A 15,666-nucleotide genomic window follows, 5' to 3' on the forward strand; every position below is an offset into this window, starting at 1 on the left:
TCTTTATTAGTTGAACGTGTGATAAACTGTAGAATCAGATTTAAATGTTCAGTACATGCAAACTAAATCTGAAATTGTGTAAACAAATCAACAAATCAAACAGCGGCATTTTAATCAAACTGGAAATGAGAAAAGAATTGCAAGAACGGTTTTAGGCATTTTGATAGATAGATAGATAGATAGATAGATAGATAGATAGATAGATAGATAGATAGATAGATAGATAGATAGATAGATAGATAGATAGATAGATAGATAGATAGATAGATAGATAGATAGATAGATAGATAGATAGATAGATAGATAGTCAGACAGACAGACAGACAGACAGATAGTAAGACAGATAGTAAGACAGATAGATGGGTACATAGACATACAGACACACTGACAGATAGATAGACAGACAGATACATAGACAGACAGATAGATACATAGACAGACAGACAGATATATAGATAGACAGACATACAGAAATCATGTTATCAACTTGACAGTGATCTACAATATTTAAAAACTGAAGGTGCCTCTATGCATATATTTTAATCCATTCATTTATTCATTGTCTGTTTTACCACCGCTTTATCCTGGTCAGGGTCACAGTGGGGGTGATTACCCAGAGGAAACACACATGCAAACAGGGAGAACATGCAGACTCCACACAGGCTGGGGAATCGAACCAAAGCCCTTCATTCTGTTAGGCGGCAGCGCTACCCACTGAAACTGTCAGCAATTTACTGAAGAGATAAACTCAAATAGCACCACGCCCTCTCTTTTCTTCAAATAAAAAAGGAAGTTATTTTTGGAGCTTGACCAGAGGTTGTTTGGGATCATTTCCTATCGGCTTGACTTTGCAACATTAGTGTGGGTGGAGCGGCGGTAAAAGTACGCTAACCTACTGCTGCTAAGATCTGGGAACCCGGGGTAACAATCTCAGCGGAGCTGTCGGCCGGTTGGGCATCTGCATAAACATGATTGGCTAATGTCCAAGGCGGACTGGGCTTAGACCAGGCTGTATAAGTCCATTACAAGGATGTTATACTTTATCTTACAGCCAAACACACACACACACACACACACACACACACACACTTGGCCATTTCTGGGTAGTTTGGTTTGCTAGTGTAACAGACTGCTGCACCACTCGAGCGCCCAGCACTGATTTCAGTAACGTTTTCATTCCAATAAAAGAACAGGAACACATTTATCTGGTGTGTTTAATTACCGGGTCAATCAGAGGAATTCTAATGAGAGCCTTATGACTGGATAAAAACAGGGAATGTAAAAATATTTACTAATTTTCTTTCTGCTTTGTTCTTGGCAGGTGAAGAAATCTCTCTCTGATCCCTCCACTCAAAACCCTTCTGACAACAGGTAACTCATACACACACTCATACACACACTGTGTCTGACAGCCAGTATCTTCACATCCACAGTAATTGTTTCTTTTGCATGGCGTACATAGAACAGTAGAACGGTGCACCACCACCACTACATCATCAGCTAAAGCTTCCTGCAGGTCCTGCCGTTTTCATACGGAGGTTTTGCTTCTGAATCTTGCTTTGACTTTCAGAGTTTTTCATAACAGCCATTGTTGATGACATGTTGACATTGGAAATCCAGGCTAAAGGCTTTGTAGGTGTTTGTTAGCTTTATTTTGAAATGATTATTCAGCTGCTTAGAGTTGTTAGATGTTGTTAAATGTTTAATTAGTTTAATTAGTAAATTGATTTTGAACACTCTGGAACGATATGGGAGACCGGACACAAGAATATGCAAAATCTCAGTCAAGAACACACACACACACTCACACAGACACACACACACACAGAGCGATGGTTAAGTCATTTTGTGTGGGTGTGTACTGGACGCAGGTTCTCTTAAATACTTTAAGTACCTGTGTCTGGGCCTGTGTGTGTTTATGTCTGTGTGTGTTTCTTCATGTGACTGTGTGTGACTGTGTGTGTCTTTGTGTCTGTGTGTGTATTCTCTGTGTGTCTATGTGTGTGTGTGTTAACTCGCTCACTGTGTGTGTGACTGTGTATGTTTATGTGTGTGTATGTGTGTGTGTGAGTGACTGTGTGTATTTGTGTGTGTATGTATGTATGTATGTATGTATGTGTCTGTGTATGTGTGTGTGAGTGACCGTTTTTGTGTTTATCTTGTGTGTGTGTGAACTGGCTCGCTGTGTGTACTGTGTGTATTTGTGTGTGTGTGTGTGTGTGTTTGTGAGTGTAAGTGTGTGACCGTCTATGTGTGTTTCTCTTGTGTGTGTGACTGTGTATGTCTGTCATTCTTCCTTCTCCATGTGACTGTTTGTATAAATATATATATATATATATATATATATATATATATATATATGTGTGTGTGTGTGTGTGTGTGTGTGCGTGTGCGTGTGTGTGCTACTGTGTGTGTCTGTGTGTGTGTGCTACTGTGTGTGTATATTTATGTGTGTGTGTGTGTTAACTGACTCATTCTGTGTGACTGTGTATCTCTGTGTGTGTGTGTGTGTGTGTGTGTGTGTGTGTGTGTGTGTGTGTGTGTGTTAACTGGCTCACTGTGTGTGTGTGTCTGTGTATTTGTGTGTATGTATGTATTTAAGTGTATGTATGTATTTAAGTGTGTGTGTGTGTGTGTGTGTGTGTGTGAACTGGCTCACTCAGTGTGTGTGTCTGTGTATTTGTGTGTATGTATGTATTTAAGTGTGTGTGTGTGTGTGTGTGTGAACTGGCTCACTGTGTGTGTGTGTCTGTGTATTTGTGTGTATGTATGTATTTAAGTGTGTATGTGTGTGTGTGTGTGTGTGTGTGTGAACTGGCTCACTCAGTGTGTGACTGAATCTTTGTGCAGATGTTTCTGCTGTAGACAGACAGAACGCAGACGTCTGTTTAAATCATGTAGTGAGATCAAAGGTGCAGTCATGAGAAATTACAGAAGTAGAAAAACAAGGACTTGTTGTAACTATTGGAAAGCAGCACAGTGGTGCGACTGTTTGAGTAGGTGAGACACAGCGCCGTGGTTCCTGAGGTCCTGGGTTTGAGCCTGCTGATGGTCAGTGTCTGTAAGGTCTTTATATTTCCCATGTGATGTTCCCACTGTGTGATGTAAGTGTGTATGATGGTCCGCAGTGGGTTGTTACACAGGTGTATTGTTCTCTTTCCAGTATCTGACCCACTGATCCAGTACCTGACCCACTGAACAAGTACCTGACCCACTGGCCCAGTACCTGACCCACTGTTCTAACACCTGACCTACTGATCTAGTACCAGACCCTCTGATCCACTACCTTACCCACTGATCTAATATCTGACCCACTTATCTAACACCTGACCAACTGATAAAGTATCTGACCCACTGATCTAGTACCTGACCCACTAGTCCAATATCTGACCCACTGATCTAGTACCTGACCCATTGATCTATTACCTGAACCTCTGATCTAATACCTGACCCACTGATCCAAAATCTGACCCACTGATCCAGTATCTGACCCACTGATCTAATATCTCACCCACTGATCTAGTACCTGACCCACTGATCAAGTACCTGACCCACTAATCCAATACCTGACCTACTGATCCAGTATCTGACCCACTGATCTAGTATCTGACCCACTGATCTAGTATCTGACCCACTGATCTTATATCTGACCCACTGATCTAATACCTGACCCACTGATCTTATATCTGACCCACTGATCAAGTACCTGACCCACTAATCCAATACCTGACCCACTGATTCATGGCCTGACCCACTGATCTAACAACTGACCATTTGTGCCTTTGTGTGTGTGTGTGTGTGTGTGTGTGTGTGTGTGTGTGCAGATCACTGAAGATGCAGGAATTAATCAACACTCAGCACACAGTTCCCAGCACCAATGACGGCAGCTCTAAACTGGATAAGAGTCTTCTTACTAACAGCATCTCAACCAATGGAACAGGAGGTAAGAACCAACTGTCCTGTCCTATATCCTACATACATATTTAATATACGTATGTACACACATATTTTATTATAGGTATTTCATATATGGTATAAACTTAAATCTACATATATCCATAGGATACATGTATGTTAAAATAATGTATCACCTTACAGGTGACATATATAGGTGCATGTATGTCATATATTACATTTCCATGTGGGGCTGTTTCCAGATTTTGGAGATTTCTCCTGACAAATCAGAAAATGTGATGACTGAACTCGAGTTTGGGGGTCTAAATGTGATCAGTCAGTGGGTTCATCTGTTTATCGTGTATAAGTCCATCTTAGTGTATAAGACACAAGTTAGCAATGCAGGTTAAAGCGGATCTAAACATGCGTAATGCAGTTGTGTACTTTCTGTGTCCGTATGTGTTCTCCCTGGGAGCTTCGGTTACCACTTACATACCAAAACCTGCTAGTTAATGAACCGGCCACCCTAACTGACCCAGTCTGAGTGATATGAAGTATGTGATAGAATGTTAAGTGCCTCTTTAGGATGACCAAAGGCTATTTAGCAGTTGGTAACCCTTTAAAGTTTATGTGAACAGACATGGACGTATAACTACATATATCTGTGTGTGTGTGTGTGGGAGAGAGAGAGAGTGGGCGGCGGTGATCTCATCTGGTTTTAACGTACAGACTTAATGAAACAATAGAGGAACACAGACAGCAGAAGTCTATAAATCATTACGATTGGAGCGCGCCTAATGATTTTAGCAGACACACATTTTGTCAAAACTGCAACATATTCAGCATTCTCCTCAGCGTACCTCATCATCACACGGTCCAATCTGAACACACACACACACTTATACACGCACTGAGCCACAGGCGGAAACAATTCCAGAGTTTAATAAAGCTAATTCATCTTACTTAACTGGAATTTCTTAAGCTTTCACAAACATTCAATCACGCACCAGTCCACAAACATCAGGATCTACACATTTAAAGATGTTTAAAGAATAACAATGATCGAGTATTTGCTTTTTAAGAGTACTTTAAGCCATGGAGAGAATGTGACCATGCATAACCACACATTAAATCAAATAAAGACAGTGGTAGCCTAGTGGGTAGAGCTTTTGATTATCAATTGAAAGGTTAAGAGTTTGAATCCCAGCTCCGCCATGCAGCCACTGTGGGGCCCTTGTGCAAGGCCCTTAACCCTCTCGGCTCGGAACAATGGCTGACGCTGCACTCTGACCCCAGCTTCCAAACAAGCTGGAATATGCGAAGAAAGAATTTGATTGTACTGTACACATGTATACGTTTATATGACAAATAAAGACATTCTATAGAAATATAATCCAATTTCAAACCCCAAATCAAAACTAAAAGGTCAGTAAGAAGTCCAGAGGAAGTCTTTCCTGATTTGCGATTGTACTCATAAAAACCACAATATTGGGGTTCTGAGCTCTGAGCTGGGTTTGATCCTGGTACTTCCCAAAATACCTCATGTTTAACTGGCTGCTGTAAACTTTCCCACAAGTGAGTGTAATTTGGTGTGAATGTGTGCTGCTCAGTATGTGAATCAACGGCTAATCGAGTGTATTCACTTTTTCCACGTAGCAGCCCGGACTAGTCGGAAGTAGGGGTTCTAGGTGGAATGGTTATGTAATAGCCGAGCTTGGCATAAAAAGTGATTGGCTGGACTTGATGTCTGGACAGGGGAGAGTTGTCTGAAGCCTTGCGATGGATTGGCGCCCTGTTTAGGGTACTCCTGCCCTGCGTCCAGTGTTTCCCGGTGAAACTGGACCTGCCGTAATCCTAACCAGGATAAAGTGGATTATAAAAATCTAATCAAATAAAAATTATAGTATTTTTTTTTATTTATTACTTGGACTCATCTGACCATAGCATATGTTTTTACTACAAAATTTGGCATCGTTTTATGCATTTCTTGAAACAGCGGCGGACTGTGTTGTCACAACAGTTTTCCAAAGCACTTTCAAACCCATGTGACTGTATTTATTACAGTAACGTGACAGTTTCTTATGCAGTGCTATATGAAAGCTTGAAAGTCACACACATTTAACAGTAGTTTCCAGCCTTACCCTACACAGACTGAGATTTCTCTGGACTCCCTAAATCTTTTCACAATATTATGTACGGTATATGGTGAAAGACCTAAATCTTAACCAGGATGAAGTGGATTATTAAAATTACATTAAATAAAAAAAGTATTTATTCATTTATTTATTATTTGATATTCAATTGCTGTGTCCTCTGTACAGCTGTGCAATCCTTTTATGTTTAGTCGTATCCATAAGTATGTAGTCGTTGTCACTGTCAGAGCGGAATGATTTTTGTATGAATTATTCCCAAAATTGCTTGGGCTGCTGAATATTAAGTGTTTTTAGTGAAATGTTTTTGGCCGATGTAGTCTGTGATGTAACTGACCTCACCCCCCGTTCCTCAGGCGAGAACATGACCGTTCTAAACACAGCTGATTGGCTGCTGGGCTGTAGCTCTCCGCCCACTGCCCCAAGTATGAAGGACTACGGTATACTGCATGTGTGTGTGCTGTGAACAGTTATGATCCTTGTGTGTGTGTGTTTTAACGTGTGCTGTGATTATAATGTTAACATTTATTCATGTTCTGCATTTAACAGAATTACAATAGAACTGGGAACAAATCCAGGAATAATTAAGCAACATAAATAAAAGTTGTGCTAACAAAACAGAGGATAAAAAACTAAATTTCATTCCTTTATGATGCGACTTTAATAGCAGGCAGAACTGGACTGCAGGCAGGCCAGTCAAGCACCTGCACTTAGTCTACGAAGCCACACTGTTACATCATGTGCAGAATGAGGTCCTGGAAAAAGATGTAGCCTTGATGGCATCAGGTGTCTCTCTAAAATCCCATTATCCCTTTGCATTTCTTGATACAGTGGCGGACTGTGTTAAGTCACAACAGTTTTCCAAAGCACTTTCAAACCCATTTGACTATTTAACATGGCAACATGATGATTTCTCATGCAGTGCTATATGAGGACTCAAAGGTCACACACATTTAAGAGTAGTTTCTAGCCTTGGCTTCTCTGGACTTCCTACATCTTTTCACAATATCATGTACAGTAGATGGTGAAAGACCTAAATCTGTGTCTACATTCTTGCATTTAGAAATTTTTAACTGATTGGTGGATCCTAACCTAATCATGACACCCTCACCTGATACCACGTCACCTGTTTATTGTGGAATGATTCACGTTGAGTTTGAATGTTTTTTTCTTTATAAATTTTATAACAAAAGGAAATTTAATAGTAGATCTTATTTAATTCTAATATTCATGTTCCCCTCAGTAAAGACAGAACCTCTGAACAGCAGTGAAGCAGTCAACACGGCAGCGGATTCAGGACTTGATTCTTACACGGGGTCAGGTAAGATATCTCTCTCACACACACACATACACACACACACACACAAACGTCCACTTTATTAAACTATTTACAGTTGTGGTCATCAGAGAAACATCATCTAAGAAAGCAAAGCTCAGTTAGAGATTAAATTTAAAGCGAGGCTACAGTGGACTCAGGTTCAATAAAATTGGACAGAGATCATATCATCAATGTCACAATACACAGGTCATCTTAAACTGGCCACATGCGCATACACACACAATACCTTAAATACCCCTTAAAACATGTTGAAAGCTATGAAGCTTTAATCTTTGTTGTCACTGAGTTATTGTGTCTGTATTTAGCAGTATTACACACTGACACACACACACATCAACTTTTCTAAGCATTCATCCCCCTGCAGAGAGAACCGAGGCCCAAGTTCCAGCTGACAGAACCTGCTGATGTCTCAATACAGCAAAGAAATGTGTGTGTGTGTGTGTGTGTGTGTGTGTGACAGAGAGATGATTGCATTGTTTCCTATAGGAGTTGTGTTAACAATGTTTACGAATCCATCCATCTCACAGTGGGAAGTGACAGTTAAACTCATTTACCAAACTGTGTCAGGTTTACGAAGCGTCTTAATATAGACAGGATATACGTTACGATTCTAACACGTGAGCTCATCTGTCAAGTTTCATTCTCTAAACACTTTAAACGCGCAACGCAGGTCTAAATAAAAAAAATTGGCCAAAAGGCAACTAGTCAAACTAGTAATGGAGGAAGAAAATGAAGTGAGGATGAAGAAACATACTGGAGCGGTTTGTGTAATGTATAATAATCTGTACACAAGATAAGAAGATAAGGAACAGAAAGACTAAAATGAGAAGGTTGCCGGTTCAAGCCCCACCACTGAGTTGCCACTCAATTTCTTGAATTGAATTTAGTTGCTTGTAAGAGTGTATATGTTAGACTGGACCTGGTTTAGCACGGGGCGCGGTGGCAAAAAGGGTAAAGCTGTCACCTCAGAGCAAAAAGGAACTGGGTTCGATTAAAATGAGAAGCAAAATAAGGACAAATAAAAAGGAAATTATTATTTTCAGCTGCTCCTGTTATGGGTCGCCACAGCAGATCATTCGTCTTCATATTTCATTTGGCACAGTTTGGATGCCCTTTCCGATGCAACACTCTTATTTATCCGGGCTTGGGACCGGCACTGAAGGTGCACAGATATGTGCCCCTCATCCCAGTTAGCTCAGTTCTTGTTCTCGTATTTGTGAGCCCAGCCCAGGATTCAAACCCCCCACGTTTCCAGCAGTGTGGATCTTACCATTACGCCACACCAGCGCTAGAGGAAAAGCAAGAAGTAGAACTACAGCAGTACCTTGAAACTCAACGGCAGTTGGTTCTGGGAGTGGCGTTTAGTTTAAAAGACGATGAGTTTCAAGGTATTTTTTCCCATGAGGATGTTTGGGAAAGCTGTTAATGTGTTCATGGTCCCTTGGAACTGCATATATTTTAGGCTCATGTAAAATAATGAGGTTGTTTTTGACACTTATACACTGAAAATAACACAAATATAATATAAAAACATTGAAATAATTCTCAGAACCTCGAGCTGTAACACAAGTTAAAAAGTGAGACAGGGAGGAAAATCCACATAAACACAGATACACATGGAGCTTTCAGACTGGATCTGATGGTTATTCCACATTAATGCAGATTCGTCTCATGTTCAAACGCTGACCATTGTTAATTTGAAATTTAATAAAAACATTTTTAAAAAACAAACTGAACACGTTGAGTTTAAGGGAAACGTTGAGTTTAAGGGTACAGATTTCTCGACAAAGGGCATGGAGTTTCAGAGATTTTGAGTTTAGGGGGCGCTGAGTTACAAGGTACCAGTGTATAAACTATAATAAATAAAAATAGGCAAGAACAGGCAAGAAAAAAGGAAAGAAAGAAAGAGCTGGAAAAGAAGGAACAATGAGAGAAACCACAATAAGAGTTTAGGGCCAGTTTTTCCATATTGTCTTCTAGTGAGAGAGAAGTTCATGTATATTTATTTCCTCTTTTACTAAATGAACAGAAATGACTGTTAACTATCATTAAAAAGCATATGCATCTGGGGAAGGAAAGGGGGGGTACCAGTACTGACAGGGATGGTCTCTGAGAACATATAACTGATATTATTTGTGATATACTGTGTGCAGTTATAACCAGCAGCGGCTTCAGTCCTCGACCGGCTCACCAGTACTCGCCTCCTCTCTATCCATCAAAGTAAGATATTAAATTCACATTATTCTCATTACATTCACAGCATCGACTTCCTGTTCCGTGTTCTCAGCGTCCTTGTGTGTTTGATTGACAGGCCTTACCCTCACATCCTGTCCACTCCCGTGGCGCCGCCCATGTCTCCGTACACCGGCCAGTCCCAGTTCAGCAGCATGCAGCAGTCCACAGTGTACACACCCTACTCTCAAACCACGCAACCCTACGGCCTCTCCACCTACGGTACTCTTACCAGTACTCACTGGCTTCTTTCCTATTGGCTGACAGATGTGCATTCATTCCTTATATTTGAGACCTTTAAAATGAGGCATTTGAAAACGGTTTAATATCAAAGCTATTGATATAACCTATAAAGTTAATTGTGGGTTTTCTATAATATGACTCAATCTGCTGGGTCAGAAATATACATACAGCACATATAAGATGTTTTTATGTACCTAATGGCCTGCAAAGGAGGGCTGACTCCTTATCAATGTCCATAGTTGTGCAATAGGACGTCCAACAAGCTCATGGTGGGGTGCCACATTTTTTCGTCCATATATCGTACCCATGCTAATGTTACTGATTTAGTCAGGAGGCATTATTGACCTTAAGCATTTGTTAGGATGTTTTACAGGTCCTTACTATGTCCATTTTTACTGACCATTTCATCCTGTCTATGGATGCACTTAGTCCAACGTCACTCCGAAACTCAGGGCAGACAGTCATTCATTTATTTACTAGGGTAAGGCTACAGCCATGAATTGAACACTTGAGGTACTAAATCTGGGTCCATAAATTTCTGCCATGTCAACAACTGATGGGAACACGGAGGGATTCAAACATTACACAAAGCTAAGAGTGGAATGAGGTTGTTTATAATGTTTACATCAGTATATTGTGGGTGGGTGGGGGGTTTACAGTGGTAAAACAGACAATAAATGAATTAATATATTAGACATTTTGAGCAAATCCGAATATTAAGGGAGTGTGTGTCCTCCCAGTGTATATTGTGATTACAACCTTGCACTGGGGCAGTCCACATTCTGCATGTTTTGGGGGGTTGAAACAATTAGAATCCCCTCAAAATAATGTAGGAACCACATTGGGGACAAGTTCACCGACAGTCACGCACCCATTTTCCAGTGACCCTGGATTGTCACAACCTCTCTATTATTTTCTATCAGCGACTGGATCTAGTTATAATTGTTCTGCTTGTCTACTATTAATAATATGTTGTTAATAATCTGTTTTCAGCAGATCTGGGTGTAATGTTACCAGGAATAAAGACAGAAGGGGGCCTAGCCCAAACTCAGTCCACCCTCCAATCAGGCCTGAGCTACAGCCCGGGGTTCACCACCCCCCAGCCCGGACAGACGGCCTACTCGCCCTATCAGATGCCAGGTAATTACAGACTAGATCTGACCAGCACAATAGCTGGAGTCCAGCCTGCAGATAGATGTGTGAGTAATGAAAAGTTGATTACCAGGTCCTGCCAACATGGCTGGTTTGAGCTGAGGAACATTTGTAACAGCCTTTTTTTGTCTCACCAGCGTCCGGGTTCACGACCTCCCCTGGTCTGTACACCACCAACAACTCTGTTTCCAACCCCGCCAACTTCAACGCACAACAGGTACTGATACCGTAGATATACAAGTATAACTATACAGCCGTGGTGGGTATACATGGCTCCAGCAGTGCATACATCCCGAACTCTTACATAGGCTAGAACTTTTTATTTGTGCTTTTTAAACACACACACACATTCACACACACATATTGTAGGTCAGTTTCTCAGAGCTCCAGTTGGTCTGACTGCACGTCTTTGGACTTGTGGGAGGAAACCGGAGCATCCGGAGGAAACCCATGCACAGGGAGAACATGCAAACTCCACACAGAAAGGACCTTGGCTTGATTCAAACTCAGTCCCTTTTTGCTCTGAGGTGACAGTGTTACCCTTTTTGCGACCATGTCGCCTTCTATACACTCTTACAAGCGACTGAATTTAATTCAAGCAACTTGGTGTGGTGGGGCTTGAACCAGCGACCTTCTGATTATTAGTGCAGTACCTTAACCGCTGAGCTGAGATATCTGTGCCAAGGCTGTAACAATTAAAAGCTTTTAATGTGCTCTTAAGGGTCGTTCCCTTCAGTTTGACACAGCATCTATCGGGCAGTGGTGGCTAATGGTTAACATACAGCGCTATTGATCAGAAGTTCATGGGTTTAAGGCCCTTATCTAACACTTGCTTGAATTATGTTCTGTCTCACTTGGATAAAAGGTCAAACGTAAATGCTGTGTGTTGCTCTTTTTTAGGAGAGTTTAACTACTTTTACCCTCTTACAAGCGTTTGGTATTAGACCTACAACCAGAGAAGAGGACTAAGAGAGGATTTTCCCATGATGAATGTGACTTTGTAAACAAACAAGTTGTAGCTGGAGTCTTATATAAAGGCATCTTAACACTCTTGAGGATGGAGAGATGGGGAAATGAGTTGGAATTAAAAAGAGAGCGCAGTGTAGCTGAGCGTTTTTACTGCATCGTTCCTGTGCTGAGAGACAAACGTAGCGACAGGTTTAAAGGCGTCTGGTCTAAAACAGACGACAGTGTTGTGCACGTGTGGATGATGTCCACTCTGAGATAAAGGAAAACCACAGGATTCATAAAAACTCAAATCAAATGCTCGCTGTGTTCAGGCCAGAACGCTTTGTTCTTCTCTTTATTACTCTCACTCTCTCATATTACCTCTCACCATGGGAAAACCAGCTTGGGAGAGGGGTACACGTTTGATTTTAACTGAGGTCTTTAATTTATAAATCTGAGTGCTGACTTTGTTGTGTTTGTTTGGTGTGTGTGCTTGTTTACTCCAGGATTATTCCTCGTATACAGCATTCGGGCAGAACCAGTATGCACAATATTACTCTGCCTCCTCATACGGCTCCTATATGACAACCAACAGCACGCTGGACAGCACTGGTTCCACCTCCAGTTACCAGTTACAGGATCCTACACCCATCATAACAGGACAGGCTCCCGACATGCACCCAGGTGAGAACGGCTTGGTGATATTTATTATCCAATGCGACTTACAATTATGACTGAATTTAAATCAAGCAGTGGCATTCAAGAATGCCAACTTGGTGGTGGTGGGGCTTGGACCAGCAACCTTCTGATTGTCAGTGCAGTATCTTAACCGTTGAGCTAGCACTGCCATATGATATCTATGCCAAGGGTGTAATGTTTAAGGCTTTTAATGTGCTCTTAAGGGTCATCCCCTCCAGTTTGACACAGCATCCAATGGTGCAGTGGCTGCTGGTTAAAATACTGTGATATCAATCAGAAGTTCATGGGTTTAAGGCCCTCATCTAATTCTTGCTTGACTCACATGAATAAAATATCCAACGTAAATGATGTGTGTTGCACATTTTCAGGAGAGTTTGAGGCGGGGCAGAGTCCTTCCACACCCATTAAGGAACTGGACGACCGGACATGTCGCGGGGGCGGGTCTAAAGCCAGGGGGCGCGGCAGGAAGAACAACCCCTCCCCACCTCCTGACAGCGATCTAGAGGTACAGACGTACATCATCTTCTCTGCTTATAGCTAATAATGTTCATTAACAGGCGAACTGTGCAGGAACTTTGAGAACTGAATGGTGTGTGTGTGTGTGTGTGTGTGTGTGTGTGTGTGTGTGTTATAGAGGGTCTTCGTTTGGGATCTGGATGAAACCATCATTGTGTTCCATTCACTTCTCACCGGATCCTACGCACAGAAATATGGAAAGGTATTTTCTTCCCTCTTTACATATATATTATCTATATGTCATTGCACAAATATCACAATTGGTAGGATTTTATTAGGAGATGAAGGGGGGGGATGCAAACCAAGGCTGAGTTACACCCTCCAAATACTCATGTATGCTTAAAACCTGCCCCCCAGTACCTTATATGTACTAATATAAAATGATACATAAACATATTCCATATATACACCAGTCTTATGTATGTTAGGATCCATCAGTGTTCCCATCAGTTCTTGATATAGCAAGAAGGGTCTGGGTTCAATCCCTTTCTGTGTGGAGTTTGCATGTTCTCCCTGTGTCTGTGTGGGTTTCCTTCGGGTGCGCCGGTTTCCTTCCTACATCTGTCACATCTACACACACAAGAACACTCCCACATGCATACACACTTAAGCAAATACACACACACACACACACACATACACGTAAGGTCTATATCTAGGTGAGCTTGTTCTCACAGCATGGCTATTTTCCTTTCCCAGTGAATCTGACCCACTGAGACCCTGACCAGGATAAATTGGTGGTAAAACAGAAAACAAATGAATTTAAAAAAAAATCATGATTGATCTTTTTCCTGATTGTAGTCACAGTGGATCCAAAGCCACCTGGAAACACTTTCACAAATTCATTTACTCACATCTAATGTCTATTTAAAGCAGCCAATCTACCTTCTGCATGTATTTAAAACATGGAAAGGCACCAGAGTAGCCAAAGAACAAAGAATCCTGAGGACTCTGCACACATACACACACATTTCAGCCCCTCTGCAGTGCTGGCCATCAGCTATGAGGTCAGTGGCTGGTGGTTTTGGTGGGAAGCTGCTGGACGTAAGTGGAGGTGCGGTCAGTGATGTTGTTGAGTTCTCTGACAGTGGGTCTCAGTGGACGTAAGAAAGGTTCTGGCCTCTTTTCACACCTTCACTCATTTCTTGTGGCCGGTTGTGTGAGAGCTGTGGAGACAGCTGCATCTATTCCCAGCCTGAGGGGCTATTTCTGACCGCACTGTGTCCACTGTGTCCAGCACCGGCAGCAGGAGCAGCAGCACCGGCCGTCTCAGGCACTTCATCAGAGTCACTGTATGGGCTGTTTCACTTTCACTCACACAGACACACACACACACACATACACACTCATATCTCACTTCTACACACACACAAACTCACATTTACACACATACAAACATACACACACACTATATACTCACATCTATATACACACACATCTACACAAACACTCCCACATGCACACACACAAACACACATCCCCACATGCACACACACAGCCTCCCACGTCAACACACATCTACACACACACACATAAAAAATACACACTCGCATCTAAACACATACACACACACAAACTCACACTTATACACTCACAGATACGCACACACAAACACACACTCCAACATGCACACACAAAAACACACCCACTCACACACACACAACATATACTCACATCTAAACACAAACCTAAACACACACACACTCCCATCTACTCAAACAAAAACTTTCCCACATGCATACACACACAAACACACACCTAAACACACTTACACGTCTACATGCATACACACAAAATTCCACATGCACACACACACTTCCATCTATAGACACAAAACACTCCCACAAGCAAACACACACAAATACACACCTATACACACTACCACATGCATACACACACACATACACACCTAAACACACTACAGCATGCATACACACACACCAACTAAAAACACACACAAACACACACACACATGCACATATGAATACTGGGTGATCCACCTTCGCTCCAACAGGGCAGAACTGAAACTCACTGGATGTTTTTGCTTTTTCATATCATTCTTTGTAAATGTTCGAGGTTGTTGTGCAGGAACTTTTCAGATCAGCACTTTCTGACTCAAACCAGCCCATCTGGCACCAGCGACCATGCTGGAGTTGTAATAAGTTATAACACTTTATAACATTTATTTATTTACCCTGGACTAAAATCACTTAAACAACATACTCAGGTGAAGCAGGTCTTAATTATAAGGTTGTATTTTATATCGTTATATTTAAAAAAAGTGTTTTTATTTGAATACCCTCACATATTAACATGTATTCTTTATGCAGTGCTTATGAATGTGTTATGAAGACCTAATGTAGGTAACCTTCAGATAAAGCATTTAAAACCACAGACAAAACAGATTAGATTTGTAGACGTCAGGAATGTATGTGTAGGTGTGTGTGTGTGTGTGTGTGTGTGTGTGTTTTCTATTCTGGCTCTCCACTTTGA

The 15,666-nt window shown here is 41.5% G+C and overlaps 1 protein-coding gene across 8 annotated transcripts in view; it reads left to right on the forward strand.

The window, feature by feature from the left end:
- The window catches only part of eya4 (EYA transcriptional coactivator and phosphatase 4), a 45,601-nt gene that overhangs the window by 20,004 nt on the left and 9,931 nt on the right, over positions 1-15,666 (forward strand). For 2 of the 8 annotated variants that reach the window (XM_063014923.1, XM_063014922.1), the window contains exons 3-13: positions 1,322-1,371; positions 3,825-3,943; positions 6,401-6,484; positions 7,288-7,365; positions 9,537-9,603; positions 9,695-9,837; positions 10,852-10,998; positions 11,148-11,227; positions 12,465-12,642; positions 13,026-13,162; positions 13,292-13,375. In XM_063014923.1, coding sequence (XP_062870993.1) covers positions 1,322-1,371; positions 3,825-3,943; positions 6,401-6,484; positions 7,288-7,365; positions 9,537-9,603; positions 9,695-9,837; positions 10,852-10,998; positions 11,148-11,227; positions 12,465-12,642; positions 13,026-13,162; positions 13,292-13,375 — 1,167 coding nt within the window. The remainder of the gene's footprint in view (positions 1-1,321; positions 1,372-3,824; positions 3,944-6,400; positions 6,485-7,287; positions 7,366-9,536; positions 9,604-9,694; positions 9,838-10,851; positions 10,999-11,147; positions 11,228-12,464; positions 12,643-13,025; positions 13,163-13,291; positions 13,376-15,666) is intronic. The other 6 variants (XM_063014925.1, XM_063014924.1, XM_063014926.1 and 3 more) reach the window with 5 other exon arrangements.

The sequence above is a fragment of the Trichomycterus rosablanca genome, chromosome 19, assembly GCF_030014385.1.
Source record: "Trichomycterus rosablanca isolate fTriRos1 chromosome 19, fTriRos1.hap1, whole genome shotgun sequence".
Lineage (NCBI taxonomy): Eukaryota > Metazoa > Chordata > Actinopteri > Siluriformes > Trichomycteridae > Trichomycterus > Trichomycterus rosablanca.